Source organism: Miniopterus natalensis, chromosome 3 (genome assembly GCF_054644295.1).
Source record: "Miniopterus natalensis isolate mMinNat1 chromosome 3, mMinNat1.hap1, whole genome shotgun sequence".
NCBI classification, from domain to species: Eukaryota; Metazoa; Chordata; class Mammalia; order Chiroptera; family Miniopteridae; genus Miniopterus; species Miniopterus natalensis.
The window spans coordinates 51,436,958-51,452,254 of NC_142083.1; the positions used below are offsets into that span (position 1 = coordinate 51,436,958).

General features: G+C 41.9%; 1 protein-coding gene across 1 annotated transcript in view; it reads right to left on the reverse strand.

Moving 5' to 3' along the window:
* Positions 1-10,607, reverse strand: part of PCSK1 (proprotein convertase subtilisin/kexin type 1) — a 36,458-nt gene extending 25,851 nt beyond the window's left edge. Inside the window, exons 1-4 of the mRNA XM_016216151.2 lie at positions 10,428-10,607; positions 6,911-7,015; positions 3,348-3,458; positions 1,235-1,381 (exon numbers count right to left, since the gene is read on the reverse strand). Coding sequence (XP_016071637.2) covers positions 1,235-1,381; positions 3,348-3,458; positions 6,911-7,015; positions 10,428-10,607 — 543 coding nt within the window. The remainder of the gene's footprint in view (positions 1-1,234; positions 1,382-3,347; positions 3,459-6,910; positions 7,016-10,427) is intronic.
* Between the last annotated feature and the right edge of the window lie 4,690 nt (positions 10,608-15,297).

Consider the following 15,297-nt stretch of genomic DNA (forward strand, 5'->3'; position numbering starts at 1 on the left):
ATCATAAAAAAATGACACAGCACTTCCCAAGCCTTCTCTCCCTACCCCATTCTACCCTGGTTGACAGCTCAGAAGTCTGCATTTCAGAGTTTCTGGGCCAGTGGCTGGTTATTTATTATACCCATAAACCAGGCAGAGACAGAAGAGCAAGGCAGCACCCAATTCTCAGTGAATGTTACCAAACCCATAGCTCATAGAAGCTCATAGGATATTAAAACCAGAGGAACCAGTTCAGTTAATTCAAACACCTCATTTTTCAAATGAGAAACTTGAGGCTCAGAGAAGTTGAATGACTTAAATAAATTGTAGAGCTAGTTAGCGACACTTTGACACTCATCGCTCTTATGAATGTAGATGCAGAGAGGTAGCTCAGGTCCACATTGATCTCTTTCGGCTTCCCCAGGTATACTTAAATAAACGTGTAATTTAATTAAAGAGAATGTGCTTGAAGTTCAAGATAAGTTTCCAAGTCCCACCCCCTTTTCCAGACAGATTGCCACCCTTAAACATCTTCCACACAGGAATTCTATCACCACTACTGCCACTTCTCTATATTTTCCATATCTTTTCATAATTCCTACTTTATGCTGATCTTTATCTCTTCTTTTCCTTCCCCTCCCCTTTGCTCTTAGCTGCAGGATGTGGATGAGTGGAAAGGATGAGATAAAGATAAGGGACAATGTTAAAGATGAAACAGAGACTCTTCTGATCTAAGTAAGGCCTTAGCTATTATGGAGAGCTTCATAAACAATTAAGTAAATACTTTTCATTTACTTATTTCCATTTCTAATCAGCTTGTCCTTTTTGCACTGTGTGTTCCACACTTTGAATTTGCATGTAAGGGATCCCATCACATAACTTCACAGTGTGAGAGATGCTGACCCATAAGGGAGGTGAGGCGGAAGACTGAAAATGACCTTGGGCATGAAGCTTGACTTAATGCAGCCAACACTGAGTGGCACAGAGTCTGAAGAGCTTGTAATAATTTAGTTAGTGTAGGTGCCTTTTCCCAACCCCAATGCACATGCTTTTGTACAGTCCTTAGCTCTACTAAATTCTTTCAGTGCCCCCTGATACAATAAAGTCATATGGGCTGGCAGGGAGGTGAGGGAAGTGGTCCATCATTCCCTGGGCCAACATCCGAGCAGCCTCCTGCTTGAGGAAAGGAAACCCTAACTGTATGTCTGTGTAGACAGCTCCCTAAGCTGCAAGTTAGGGGAGGGGCCAGACTCACATAATTGGCATAGATGTCCGTGTGATTCCACTCCAAGCCATCATCCAGTACAGTGATAACAACCCCCTTGCCTGTGATGCCTTTTTGCCAAACAGGTATCACATGGAGATCCAGCTTGGGCAGGGATGCGGTCATCCTAGTATCTTGCTGGTAAAGAAAAACAAAGAAACATTAGTCAAATCATAATTTGTTTGCTGCACACTGAGAATTGAAGCAACAGTCTGGAGACCCATCTTTGTTTTTCCTGAGGTCACTCTCCTCTTTAGAAGAAGGCAATTAGGTGAAATAAAAAACAAAGTTGAGGGTAGGGCCAGGTGAATCATCAGGGTGCTGCTCTTCCCAATTGTTCCAATGGAAAATCACTCCAAAGAATGAGTCACCCTGTGCCCCTTCTCTTTGAGCTACGTGGCTTTGAAGATGTTTGTCCCTAAGTTTCTTTCATTTATAATGACATGCTCCAGCTTTTCCTCTACCTAAACTTTATCTGATATCCTATGTTTCCATCTCCCCCCAAATCCCAAGCCTCTATTACCACAATGAACCTACTTTATATTGTCTGGTCCACAGTCATTTGTGGGTGTTCTTTATAACTTTTCTAAAAGGAAGAGCAGAACCTGGAGTGCCCAGGAGGCTGTGGTCTCACCAGGATTTGCAATTTAATTGCCTGTTTACAAATACGAGTGATTCAGGAAACAAGTATCTGTGAGAGGAGATTTGGGGTTTTCTTTTTCAGATAGCATTTCCGATAGTTACAATGTGTGGGACCGTAGGAGAGAAGAGCTGGACAGCAAGGGAACACAGATCTGAGCACACCCCATGCATTTGAGAGAGATGCATTAGAAGAGTGCCAGGGTCCTGGTAAAGGGGTCAATAAGAAATTTGTAAATAACAACAATCAAAAGTGTCAGTGAATGGACTGCCTTCTAGCTGATGCTCCTCAGAAAGAGGTGGGGGAAAACAAGACCTTACTAACCAACATGAAGCTAAGTTACAGGAGGCTGAAACTACACACAGATTGTTGGCTAAAGCCAGGGACGAAGGCCTCTCTCAGTCTCAAGAACAATCATAGAACATGGTTGTTAAGACTAGGGCCTCTGTAGCTCTCAGTCTCAAGAACAATCATAGAACATGGTTGTTAGACTAGGGCCTCTGTAGCTCTAAATTATAAGGCACTAGTAATCATGTGATTTTGGCAAGTTATTCAGCTTGCCAATGTCTCTGTTTCTTCATCTGTTAAATGGGCATAATTGCTATATCTACAACATAATGTTGTTGTAAGAATTAAGTGAATTAATTCATGTTAAACACTTAGAATAGTATTTGGCACATAGTAAAGCACAAATGTTAGCCAATAAGTCTCTTCTGCCATGAGCAAGCAACGCTTAGGTTAAGAGAGAGTCGAAAGGAGTTGACACTCTTTTGGGTCCATATGCAACAAGAATGTCTAACTTTAGTTTATGGCTGTCATCAAAATTTATCTTTCATAATATTCTTAACATACATTACTACTGTAGAGGCTTTATATTAAAATAAAAGGGAGAACACTTTAGAGGCTAGCAGGAACGATTACAATTTCTCCACTCAATGCCCACATACCAATAAGGATTTGGTAACTATCTTAAAGGGGGAATGGTTTGCAAGCCTGAACATCTGCAAATATCTTTTCCCTTTCCTGTGTTCTTTCCTTTAGCCTTGTTCAGAAATTCTCGCCTATAAGCATGTAAGAATTGCCACTCAGAGGTTTATATAGTGAATTATGTTTACTGTATTCTTTCAGTGATTTAAAGGGTTCTCAAGAGTAACTTTGACCAAATGTGATATTTGCCATGAATACTGTCTTGGAACTCGAACTTGCAAGACATGATTCTTTTGCATGTACTCCAAGTAAGCTTAAGAAGACAAGAAGGCAACTCCTCCCCACCCCCCATAGCAGCTGAAGATCTGCATTTCAGACACTCTCACCTAGTAAAACAGAAGATCCAGATCATGGAAGGGCCCATCAGCCCTAATCTCCAAGTAACATAGTCCTCTGGTGAATTCTCCATCATTTAAAAAATCTATTGTGCAGATGTAACAAAAAAACAGGGTCCCACACAGTCCTGCAGGTACTTACCAAGTACCACTGCTGATTCCACATCGGATCATTGAAGAGATTTACTGCTGAGTCTCTCAGAACTGAACGTTTACTTCTCTCCTTTTCATACTGTTGTTCAGCCCATCTCACCTGCAAGGAGATTTATAGTAAGAAAATCAGCAGTCAGATAGCCACCTCTGTGTAATCATCTTTCCTCTAACGAGCTCCAATACCCTTCCCATCAGAGCTCAGGCAGCTCCGCGATGTTTTTGTTTAACTACAGATCAAACTGGCAGCTCAGCGAGAAGGGTTAGCCCACTGGGGAGATGAACATTTCCTCTATTACAGTAAAGTGTACCTTTTGGGGGAGGAGACGGAGTCAGCGAAGTGACAATTGCCTCAAATTATTTACCCTGTGATTACAGTGGAAATAGAAGTTCAGCCTGCTTTCATCAGCAAATGGACCATGATACTCATTTTTTATATTGAGGTTTCAGGGCTCTGTAGCTGAAAATGTGTTCATGTTCATGGAATGAGTCAACAAGCTAAGAGGTCCCAGAGACTGTTTTTATGATGCTCTTACAGCTTAATTTCTCTTTCTTTACACACAAAAGCTAGAAGTTGCAAACGTTACGCAAGACAAGAAAGGTGCTATGTCTTCGCAAATCTGGCTCCCTTGTGCTTCAACCTCCTGCTTAAGAGTCTTTAATATAAGAAACAGATCCAGGGTGATGAATGAGCACTACTGACCACGCACACTTACCATTAATTTAGTCTCATGCATTATGCAAAGAGATTCGACAGTACAAAAATCACCTGCCCCACATTTATGGCATAATCCTATTATACTTGAGGTCCTGAGAGGGTGATGGGCTGCCTTGTGGTTATATTCATTATGAGATAATACCCTGCTCTTATTTTGTTGGCAGCGTGACGGTTTCCTACCCAAAACATATCTTCTCTGTTGCCCATGTGACAGCAGTCCAGTGTGTGGTGGGGTATTGTTAAGGTGAGGAAACTTATGAGTCAGATCCAAAAATAAAACTGAAAAATAATTTGCAACTATAGGGTAAAGCCATCCACTAAGACTGAATTTTCAATTAGAAAATATACTGCAAACCAATCATAAATATTGGAGGGGCTTGAGAGCTAGAAATCAGTGACTATAATTTATTTTTAAAGTGCCTGTATTTTCAAGCTTAATTGTTTTGGCTTAAAATACCCAAATGCTTGTAATATACTGCCTGCATCTGACTTGGTCTTTGAAAGCTGGCTGCTAGGGAACAAGAACTAATTTTTGAGGAAAAGAGTAACTTACAGTTGGAGATTTCATTAACAGTCTTATAAAGATGGAGGATTGCTGCATTTCAGAGGGCTAATTTGAAAGGATTTTATTCCCCATAAAAAAAGCAGTAAAATGGCAATCAAAAGCAATTTTTAAAAAATGGAATAAAGAAGAGGCACTCTGCCACCCAATTGTTGGAAACGTGATCAGTGTCACTGACTGAAAATCCCATATTAATCTCTATAAAAGCAGGCCATATGAAACAGAACAAATTGATGGTGTCCTACTCTTATGTATATAATAGGTATCATATATTTAATTTTGTAAATAATCCTTTTGATTTAGAAAGAGCAGTAAACATCACTTAGTCCAACCTTCCACTCAAGCTGCTATGGGTTCTAGGATTTTGCCTGCAATTAAATTATTCTGGAGATAATTTTTTAGGATCATATGGATTTCTTTTTTCATGAAGAGTAAAATTTAGCTCTTCTGCACTATTCCTTGAGATTTCTCCCCCAAATCAACGATTAAGGAACTACCTAAAGAATGGAACTGGGGCATCTGTTCATTTTAGTGAGGTTACTTTAAGTAATAACAAGTTAGGTATGCTCCATTCTGTCCAGTTTTCTCCTATGAAGATGAGAAGGGAGGTCAGTTTGATTTCCTATGAAGATGAGAAGGGAGGTCAGTTTGTGTGTTAATGTTAGGCTTGCCTTTAATAAGCAAGAAAATCTCTCTCTTGTTTTGCCCAAGAACTGAGCCTCGCCAGAGTCTTCAAAGTTGTCCTACCTGTCAGAGCCCACAGATGATAAGCCATCTGTCTTGGGATGGTGAAGGAAAGTCTTCACTGGACAAGAAACTTTTAAAGTAGTGTTCAGGGCCTCTGATTTGGTCTCCATATCTAGCCATTAACTTGCATAAAAAGCTAGCAATGGGTGCGCATGAGCTGCGGGTCACTGTCTGGGGTCCTGAGATAGCATTCTTTGTCTGGGTGTGATTGCTTTTTTATATTGGACCAGTAGTAACCCAGGTTCAATCATTCCCTACCCTCATAATCTGTTTTATTCTTTTTTAAAAAATTCTCTTAATCCTCACCGAAGGATATGTTTTTATTGATATTTTTGTTTGTTTTTAGAGAGAGGAAGGGGAGGAGGGGAAAGAAAGAGAGAACGAAAAACATCAACTAGCTGCCTCCTGGAGCGCCCCTACTGGGAATCGAACCCACAACCCAGGTGTGACCCTGATCAGGAATCCAACCCACAGCCCTTTGGAACCTGGGAGGATGCTCCAACCAACGGAGCCACCTGGCCAGGGCTGTCTTATTCTCTTTCTAAAATTCTATTAGTTGTGGAACAAATGAAAGAGCAAATGTTTTCATAGGGTTTATGAATTCCATGTACTTTCAACAGTTCTATCACCTTTCTTTCACTTTTACTTTTCTTTCTGGGAAGTTGAAAGCTTGTGTTCTATCTCTCACAAAGCTTCTGTAATTCTCTAGATTGTCCTAGGCAACAGAAACCATGTTTATAGATATCAGGCCGGCCAGGATAAATTTCCATCAGTACGCACATTTTCGAGAAAAGGCAATATTGTGTATGCAAAAAACTGCAGTACTCCCAATATAGTCAACATTTCTATTGACCTTAAAACAGACTTCAGATATCAATAGGTATATTACACATACATTCAAATTGTCCCCAGACTATTTACCTATATTCATTCTAGACATTTCCTGCTGTCGTCTAATCACTAAATATGTGTTTAAACCAGGATAAAGAGAGATCAAATAGGATCAAACAATGTAATTAATACTTATGAAAACATTTACTTGTGAAGACATGGATTTAAAGCTCCTTCATAAACATTAGTTTCTTTTATAACCAAACCAAATAGAAATGGCAGAATGTCATTTTCAATTACAGTGAAATGTTATTAAAAGCAAGGTTCATATATTACATTTCTTTGGCATCCCCACATCAGATATTGAAGGGCTTGGTACATAATAGGCATAAAATAAAAGGTTGTTGATTGATTGTATTGTCAGACATTTTAATTAGTGCTGCCACTTTATTTTCAACATTTACTTTCATGCCCTCAGACTGGATTTGTAAGCTACTAATATATATACACAATTTAGTTAATTCAACCAATTCAATTCAATCTAGTTATTATGTACAATTACAACCCGATGGAAATACCAAGAAACACTACAGATGAATAACTGACCACTATAAAGAAGAAGTGCTTTTGCTCTTGTTGTCAATCATACGGAAGCAGATAAGTCAGGTTGGTCTGAAGACAAATGCACAACACTTACCCGATCATCATCAGCTAATCTCTTTGTGATGTGAAGGGCACTCCTTCGAGCCCTTCGGGGATGGTTTTTATGTCTGAATAAGTAATGATTTTCGAGTGATCCGATCTATAAAAGAAAAAAATTAAAATTAAAATCCTCTTTCCAAAATATGTATTTATGGATTAGATTGGAACCCAACCAAATTAGAGACAGCGTTTATTAAGCCCGTTCCTTGTACCTGAAGTTAACTTTTTTCTTCATGAGGAAGATACTGACCGAAGCCATCCCTCTCTGGTTAGTGTGTTGAGTGCTATGAGCCTCATGGAATTGTTCCTTGGGCTCCCACTGTACTTGGGGGCTGGTGGTGCTTCTGTTCCACACATTTCAGAGGGGCTCCTTTTGTTTTTCTGTGTGACAATATTGTGTGGGTAGACATTTCTTTTTTTAAAACCCATTTTATCAAATTCATTCTTTCAGAGAACAACAATTTGCAGAAAGCAAGCAAACCCTGTGGGTACTATATATGGTCAGTGCCACATTCAGCTGAAACAATTTGTTGTTATAAAATATAACCATTCAATCCATAGTGCAAATTGTTATAAGCTACTAGCAGTGACCGTTAGGCTTTCCAGCAGCTGAAGGCTTTGGGGGAAAAGCCAGCTTGCTACATTAGGGCAGGTGCAAACTTCTTGGGGGGACTATCAACACCTTTGGTCCATTTAGAACTATGTTCATTATTCTTTAAGCTCGTGTCCCTTTATTCAAAACAGTACCTAATTTAAAGCCACCAAATTCTCTAGATGCCCTGTATTTATTTTTAAATTAAGAGACAAATAATTGAAAATAGGTTATTTCAGAAGAATTGTATTCTTTTTTTTTTTTTAAATACCTTTATTATTGAAAGTATTAGAATTGTAGTCTTTAAATTGGTGGTTCTTATCACGTAAAGAATTTTTTTAAATTCTCACCCAGGCTATGCTTATTGATTTTAGATAGAGGGAAGAGAGAGAGGGAGGGAGGGAGAGAGACAGAGGAACATCGATGTGAAAGAGAACATCAACTGGTTGACTTCCCTACTCGCCCTCATCAGGAGTCGAACCTGCAACCTTTCAGTGTGTGGGAGGACACTCCAACCAACTGAGTCACACCGGCCAGGGCATTACCTAGAGAATATTTAAATAGAGATCCTTAGGCCCTGCTCAAAGCCTGAACCTCAGGGAGTGAATCTGTTATAAGCTCTAGATTGAGTTGGGGAGAAAAAAACCAGTAGCTATAGAAAAGTTCACCAATGCTTAGCTCTGTTTCTGCTTTCCAACTGGTTTTGGTCACCCCCCAATCCTAGCTTTGTGCTGAGGCCTTAAGGAGCTCAGGATAGTGATGCTAACTTAGTGTAAACAAAGGGAGAAATAAGCAGAACCAGGAAAGCATTATTAGTTTTTTACAAAGAATTGTTATTTTTAAAGTGTTTGTTAGTAATGCCACTTTAACTGGAAATGGCTAGAGAAAATACAGCATATGCAAATCATGTGTAAATATAATGTTTCTTCCTACTATTTTTTAAAGCTTGTGGCTATGCCACCCCTTCCTTGAAGATCCTACCAAGAATACTGACTTATTGTTTTTTGGTTTTAGAATTTGTGATTTTGAAAGGCAATTTCCATAATGAACGGTCCAGGTTTGGATGAATGCCTGAGGCTAATAGGTGAGAAAAGGAAGAGGGATTATCTTTTGCTCCCTCCCACAATCTCTTCCGAAGTCACCAGTGCTATTTAGCTGTCCAAAGGATACAGGATTAAGTCCCTAGTCCGACCCCCATCCCCACAGGACACACAAGATTTCCACGATGCCCACGGTACACACCAGTACAAGCCCACACGACACACTCTCTCTCTAGATCCTCACAATCCCTTGCAGTTTCCAAATTACTGCTCAGCAGCTTTCTTTGTATCTCCCTGTTTCCCGCAAGCTGTTTTCTATGTCGGGAGTGCCTCCTCCAATCCCATCATGTTCTCATCGAACCTTTGCGTCTCCTTCCTAAACGCTGTGCACGTTTCCTCCTTTGTGCGGTCTTCTCTCACCCCTCCCCAATTCCCCTCCGTCTTCAATCAACAAATACTGAGATTCCAGGTACAACTATTACTACACGTTACATGCCATTACCACCATCTGCTTCTAAGCCAGTCTGCTCTAGATTCTTGATTTTTTAAGTCTTCCCTTCCTATTAGTCTTCACCCCTAACACGGAGCCTGGCACAGGATTAGGTCTGAACAGAAGCAAAGGTCTCGGTCTGCGCCTGGGACACGGAGAAGTCAGTCTGTGCACTGACTCTCCTGCTGGGCATCTCAGAGACGGTTTGGCTTTTAAAGCTGGAGAATGAAGCTTCTGGCAAACGGAAGGCTATTCCCCAGCAGATTCGATCTACGGCTGAGCCACCGCCCACGCCGATTACTCATCTGTGACTTCAGCCGAGTCTCTACCACCACCTCCAGAAAAAAACCGCGCCAAAATGTTTTACAACTCCCTCCTCCCCCCTCCAGCTTCCAAGGCAAGGGGTGAGGGCTGGATGCTAAGCCAGGGGAAACTTGATTAGAATTCACACCCTGCTCCCCCCCCCCCCCAACTGCACAGCTAAGCAGCCCTCCCCCCATCAAAGCCTTAAAGCCCCTTCCCCGCCCCAGCTGCCAATTAACCCAGCCTCACTCGGAGGCAAGTTTCCCTCAAGCTGAAGCCCCCAGGGAAGCTATTATGTATTCGGCTGAGGAACGGGAAAGAAAGAAATCCTTTCCCCGCCGTCAATTCCGAAGTTTGACCCTTGGGGGGAAGGGAGGTGCAGGGGGAGTGCTGACCGAGCAAAGTTGTGAAGCTCGGACTTCGCAAGTTCCCGGTGAAATCCCGGGGCCCTCGGTAGAGGCGTGAAGAGTCGGTCCCTGCCTTCCACCCACCTCCTCTCGCCCGCTCCCCAGGCACCCCGCGACCCCGGCCCCGGGTCGCCAATCGCAGCCGCAGGCGCTCCCCCCGCGCCCAGGGCGCGCTGGCGGGGGCTGCGGCGGACCCCTCCGAGCCGTTCAGCCCCTCGCAGCAGGACGTGGGGCTGATGCTGCCATATTGAAAGGAGGAAGCAGCCGGCTCCTGACGCAGGCTGGCTGAGCCCCGGGGGACGCGGCGCGCTGCCTCTCCCGGGGGCGCTCCGTCGGCAGGAGCCTGCGTGCATCTCAAGTTCGGTGAATAAGCGTGGAGGGATTTTTTTTTTTTTTTTTTTTAAACCGTGCGGGAACGGATTTCAATTTCAGAGCGGACGACAGCAAGAACAAGCTCTACCCAGCTGCAGCGGCTCGGTTCAGCGTCGCTGCGCCCAGCCCAAACAATAAATAATGCAAGCGTGCTCGCTCCCAGCCCGCAGGCGGGGGAGCTGGAGGAGCTCCCGCGCTTCGCCACAGGGCTCAGGAGAGTGCAACCTGGGGCTCGCTTGGGAGATCGCGCTTTCGTCCCGTCCGTCCCCTTGGGCCCCCAAAAGTTTCTTGAAAGTGCAAACTCTTACCTGACCCAGAAGGTCGTAGCCCAGCTCCTCGGCTATGGCCGAGGCTGCCTCGGGTCCCCCAGGGATCTCCGCCGCCCATTCGTTCACGAACTGCCTCGTCGCTTTGACACTGTTCGATGCACACCAAGCGCAAAAGAGAGCGAAAGCGGCGCACTGCAGAGTCCAGGCTCCTCGCTGCATGGCTCACACACACGCTCGCACAGAAGTGGGAAGCGGGGGGCGGAAAGAAGCGAGACAGGAGCAAAGCCAGAAAGATTCGCTCTTTCCACCCTCGGGCTCTGGACCGCTTCTCCCCCCCGGTTGCTCTGCGAGGAGATAGGAGGGACTCGAGGGGAGGCTGGGCGGCGGCGAGCGCCGAGTGCAGCTCCTTGGTCTCCCGGCTGAGCGGAGCCCCAGCCCTTCCCAGCTGGAATGGAAATGAGTGTTTACGCGTCAAATCTACGAAAGCCATCTCTTGACGTCAGATCTACCTGGACTAAGATCTGGATGGTATTCCTGGCGGGGTGGAGAAGCGGCTAAAATAAGCAGGGAGAGATTAATAAAAGGAAGGAACCGTTCGCTGGGATCAGTTAACTCTGTCCCTGTCTGATCCTAAATTCTGCAGCGGTGAGGAACACCTTCACTTCTGAAAGAGAAGTGCCCCGTTGGAATAGAACTACCCAGAACCGAAGGCTGAGACTGCAGCACACTTTCCCTCCATTCTGTCCGTTTTCTTTACGTTTATTTGATTATCTCTTGGGGGGGGGGGGAAGGATTCTTGTGATGGCCGTGGGGGTGTCAGTCGGCACCTCCTATAAAGAGCAGGGCTCTTAAATCTTTCAAATCGGACAGAGGGTGGGAGGGCAGGAGGAGAAAAGCTTCTCTACTCCCCAGATTCTGATCTAAATTGCCTAAGAAAATGAGCGCGCCTGGAAAACAATGTTACAGCAGTATTTTTAAAAACTGTATTTTAAACCATCTTAATGAACAAGTTTACTTTTTTCTTTCCTCCGCCTCTCAATCTCAGTAAAACTATATCTAAAATTCTATCCCGGACACTGCAGAGCCCAGTATCACTCACTTTACAATGCTTATTAGAAAAATGATTAAGCACATGATTTTTTTTAACAGAAAATTATTTTCTTTATTCACAAGCCAGGGGAGTCTAGGGACCCACATGCTCTTACGTTGACTCGGGAGAGAAAGGGCAGGTTTCATTAACTCGTAACTTTCCATTTTTCCTTCAGGGTTGAACTGAAACTATGCTATTACTTTCTCATAAAATGCACAATGTCTCCTTGTGGAAGAATGTTTTTCAGTAGAAAGCGAATTGTAACAATGTCTAAATGAATCCCTCGCCCCCGGGAAGTGAGCCTAGTCTGCGGTGGCGCAGCCGCTTCCGAGAGGGGGCTGAGCCCGGCGGGAAAGCCCTGCGTTCCGTGTTCAGCACCGAGGCGTGGACAGCGCCCCGCGCGCGGTCCGGCCGCCCGCCCTTCTGCGCCCCAGGACTACCGCCCTTCTGCAACGGGCAGAACCGAGCTGGTTTTCTTTGGTCCTGTGCCTTTCTCCTCTTTTAAATAGAAAATAGGAAATTGACCGGAAGGGAGAAGTGTGGTGAGGCTCATGATCCTGACTGCTGACATGGAGCTCCTGGGGACGCGTTGGACTGAGCCCCAAAGTAAAATTGCAGGGGATCAAGCCTCATCTGTGAAAGGTTTTTTCACTTTCTTTTTTAAAAAAACACACACACAAAAAACACTCCCAACCTCCGGGGGGCGCAGTCTATTTTAGAGAAGAAAAGGGATAAGATTGGGAAGAAAGGAGGCAAAACATATCCTTTACAGGAAGCAAATGAAAGTACACTTGGTGGAGAATGAGGCTGAGTGGAGCTCATTACTCATTCGCCTCCATGTTTGCAGAAGTTTGGGCTACATTGATAATTTCTTTAAACATAAAGCTTAACAAAAACAAATGCGAGTGTTAATGAGCCAAGCGATGCAGTTAAGTGTATCACAATAATGTAACTCTCACAGGAGATGGTGTGGAATGGTCTCAGGTTGGTAGCTCTTCTGTTTGCTCTGTAAATTCACACGCGTGAGTGTTGCTGGCTGGGTGAACTGTCTTCTTTTTCCTTCATTCTCAGCTTGAATTGTGGCCGCAAGCTCTCTAGGGTGTTTCAGTAGACAGATGTGATGTGCTAGCATAGCAAAAAATATATATATATATATAAAATATATATATGGCAAATGTTTAATAGTGATAGGTATGATTAGAGCAGGAAGAGTTTGCCCCTTTCTTATTACCGTTCAAGAAAATCACTTTGGCAGTATTGGCAATGAGACCAGGTCTCATTAATGAAATACTTGTCTGAAATGGAGCACCTCACAAGCCTGGAATAAACATTTGGTTTAACTGGGTAAACTACTTCTCATAATAAGAAGGGACTACCCCCATCCAAACAATATATATCAATAATTTATTCTGTAATTGTCTGAATTTTATCCAGTGGGCATTATTTGCCACAGTTTCTGGGGTGTAGAAGAAATAAATGTTTGCTGAGTCTAGGGGGTGCACATATAAATGTAGGATCCATCTTAACTTTAGCAAATTTAGGACTAACTAGCCCTATCCTGCTGGATCACAGTAATAACCTGTAGGTCCATTAGTGTTAGATTTATATCATGAATTAGAAGAGCAAAGTTAGTTTTAATAGCATTTGCTTCATTTGATTAATTTATATATAAAACAGGATAATTCAGAAACTGAAGAGGATTGTATTTCTGTTGTGAGTTATCCAGTGAGTGTCATGTCTTTCATGACTGCTCCCAACTGTCCAGTGATACAGTTAATCATTGATGAAGTTTTCTTGGAGAATAATAGGAGCAAGGTGAGCATGAGCAGGAAGTAAGAATATGTTCAAAAATTTACAGGTCACCATATCTCTTTAATCTTAGAAAACAAAACTTTAAACCCTTTGTTACTGTGAAATAAAGTATATACACTAAAGTGCACAGAACAATGTGCTCAATAACTTATTACAAAGTGAACACCGTGTAACCATTCAGGTCAAGAAAAAGAACATTGCTAACCCTTCAGAAAAATATTCCAAGATTTTCAAGAGGCATAGGAGAAGTGAGGACATAACTTAGGTTTAACAGACTTACTTGTTTCCTTTAGGTAATAGTAACTATATATTAAGACAAATCTGTAATTGATTAGTTTGTAATTAAACTAGAATTTGGTAACAGAACATATTATAGAGGCAAATCTACCTATAGCAGTGTTTCCCAACATAGAAAATAATAATGTTTATATGGAATGCTAGGGTAAACTGGAAGAAATTTGGAGACACCTATAAGGGTCTTGGTAAAGAGACTCATTACATTTTCTTTATATAAAACAATTTTAGTTAGAAAGTAAAATATAATATTTGGGCAGTATATTAAAATTGAATATAGATTATTTTAAACTGAGAAATATGAATATGCTTCCATCCATAACATTTTGTCTCAAGTCAAGTTTTATGCTCGAAAACCTATGTACCATTTTTAATCAAAATATTTTTTAAAAAATATGTCTTTATTGATTTCAGAGAGAGGAAAGGAGAGGGAGAGAGAGAGAGAGAAATATCAATGATGAGAGAGTCATTGATCGGCTGCCTAGCCCTCAACCCGGGCATGTGTCCTGACCGGGAATCTAACCCCGATCGCCCGGATCCTAGGTTGACACTCAACCGCTGAGCCACGCCCGGCCAGGCTTAATCAAAATATTTTAATCAAATCTTTTCAAGTTCTTCATAGCTGCTCTCAATGAAAAATTTTATTTGCACAAATAAAGAATAAATATTTTGAAATAACTTTTACAACCATTAAAACATTTGCAATATTTGATTTTAAATATAGCAACTCTTCCTTTTATTTCCTTACCAAATTTACCATTGGAATGTCATAAAAGAAGGCCATAGGTTTAAAATCTACCTAAATTTTGAATGTCAAGTATTACAACTTATATTGAAATTCTAAATTTAAAAATACATACTGTTGTCCATGTGCATGAAAAATTTAAATTTAAAAAAATACACATACTTTTTAGAGATATTACCATGCACCTACTTTGGCACAAATGGATAAACATGTTTAATGTATGGAAAGACTAATATTGGAGCCACCAAGTAAAGTTACATGGCTGACTTTCTTATCTTCCCGTGGCCTAGCTTTGGTGGGCATGCTATGCTAGTTAAGCACTTAGACCGTGAACTCCTCCAGCAGGTCCACAGATCCTTCTCCATGATGGAAAAGGCCATGCTAGTTGCTGAAATAGATTTCAAGGTGACAGACATTCACTCAGCTTGGCTGAGCTCACTGCCATGAGGCCAGACCAATGACGGCAGGTATCACTAATTGTGATTGGCTGATTGACAATATTAGTCTTCTTCCCAGGAGCCCAGGATCAAGCAACTTGCCTGACCTTTCCAAAGGATCAGAAGATCAATACCTTGAGGGACATCTATAATTCCATCAGCTAGGAAGCTCTTCTGTAGAAGTGGAGGTAAGAGAATCATAAAGCAAAGTCTATACACTGAAAATCTCTGAGGTGGGTAACATTATAAAGAATTTTTGTTGAATGAACTAGACAGTCTTGAATTTAATATATAATTGAATTATTAAAATTGAAGAAGTGAGTGCTTTTAATTATAATTATTGAAAATGAACAGTCATTTCTAATGAAAGTGGATAATTAAATGTAGTCATATACAGGTATTTATTAATAATTTTTCTTTCTTTCGAATAGGTTATTTTTGTTTGTTTTGGTTGTTCATTTGTTGCTTTTTGTTTTATATCTCACGTATGAGTGAAGTCATACAGTTTTTGTTTTTTTTCCATCTGACTTA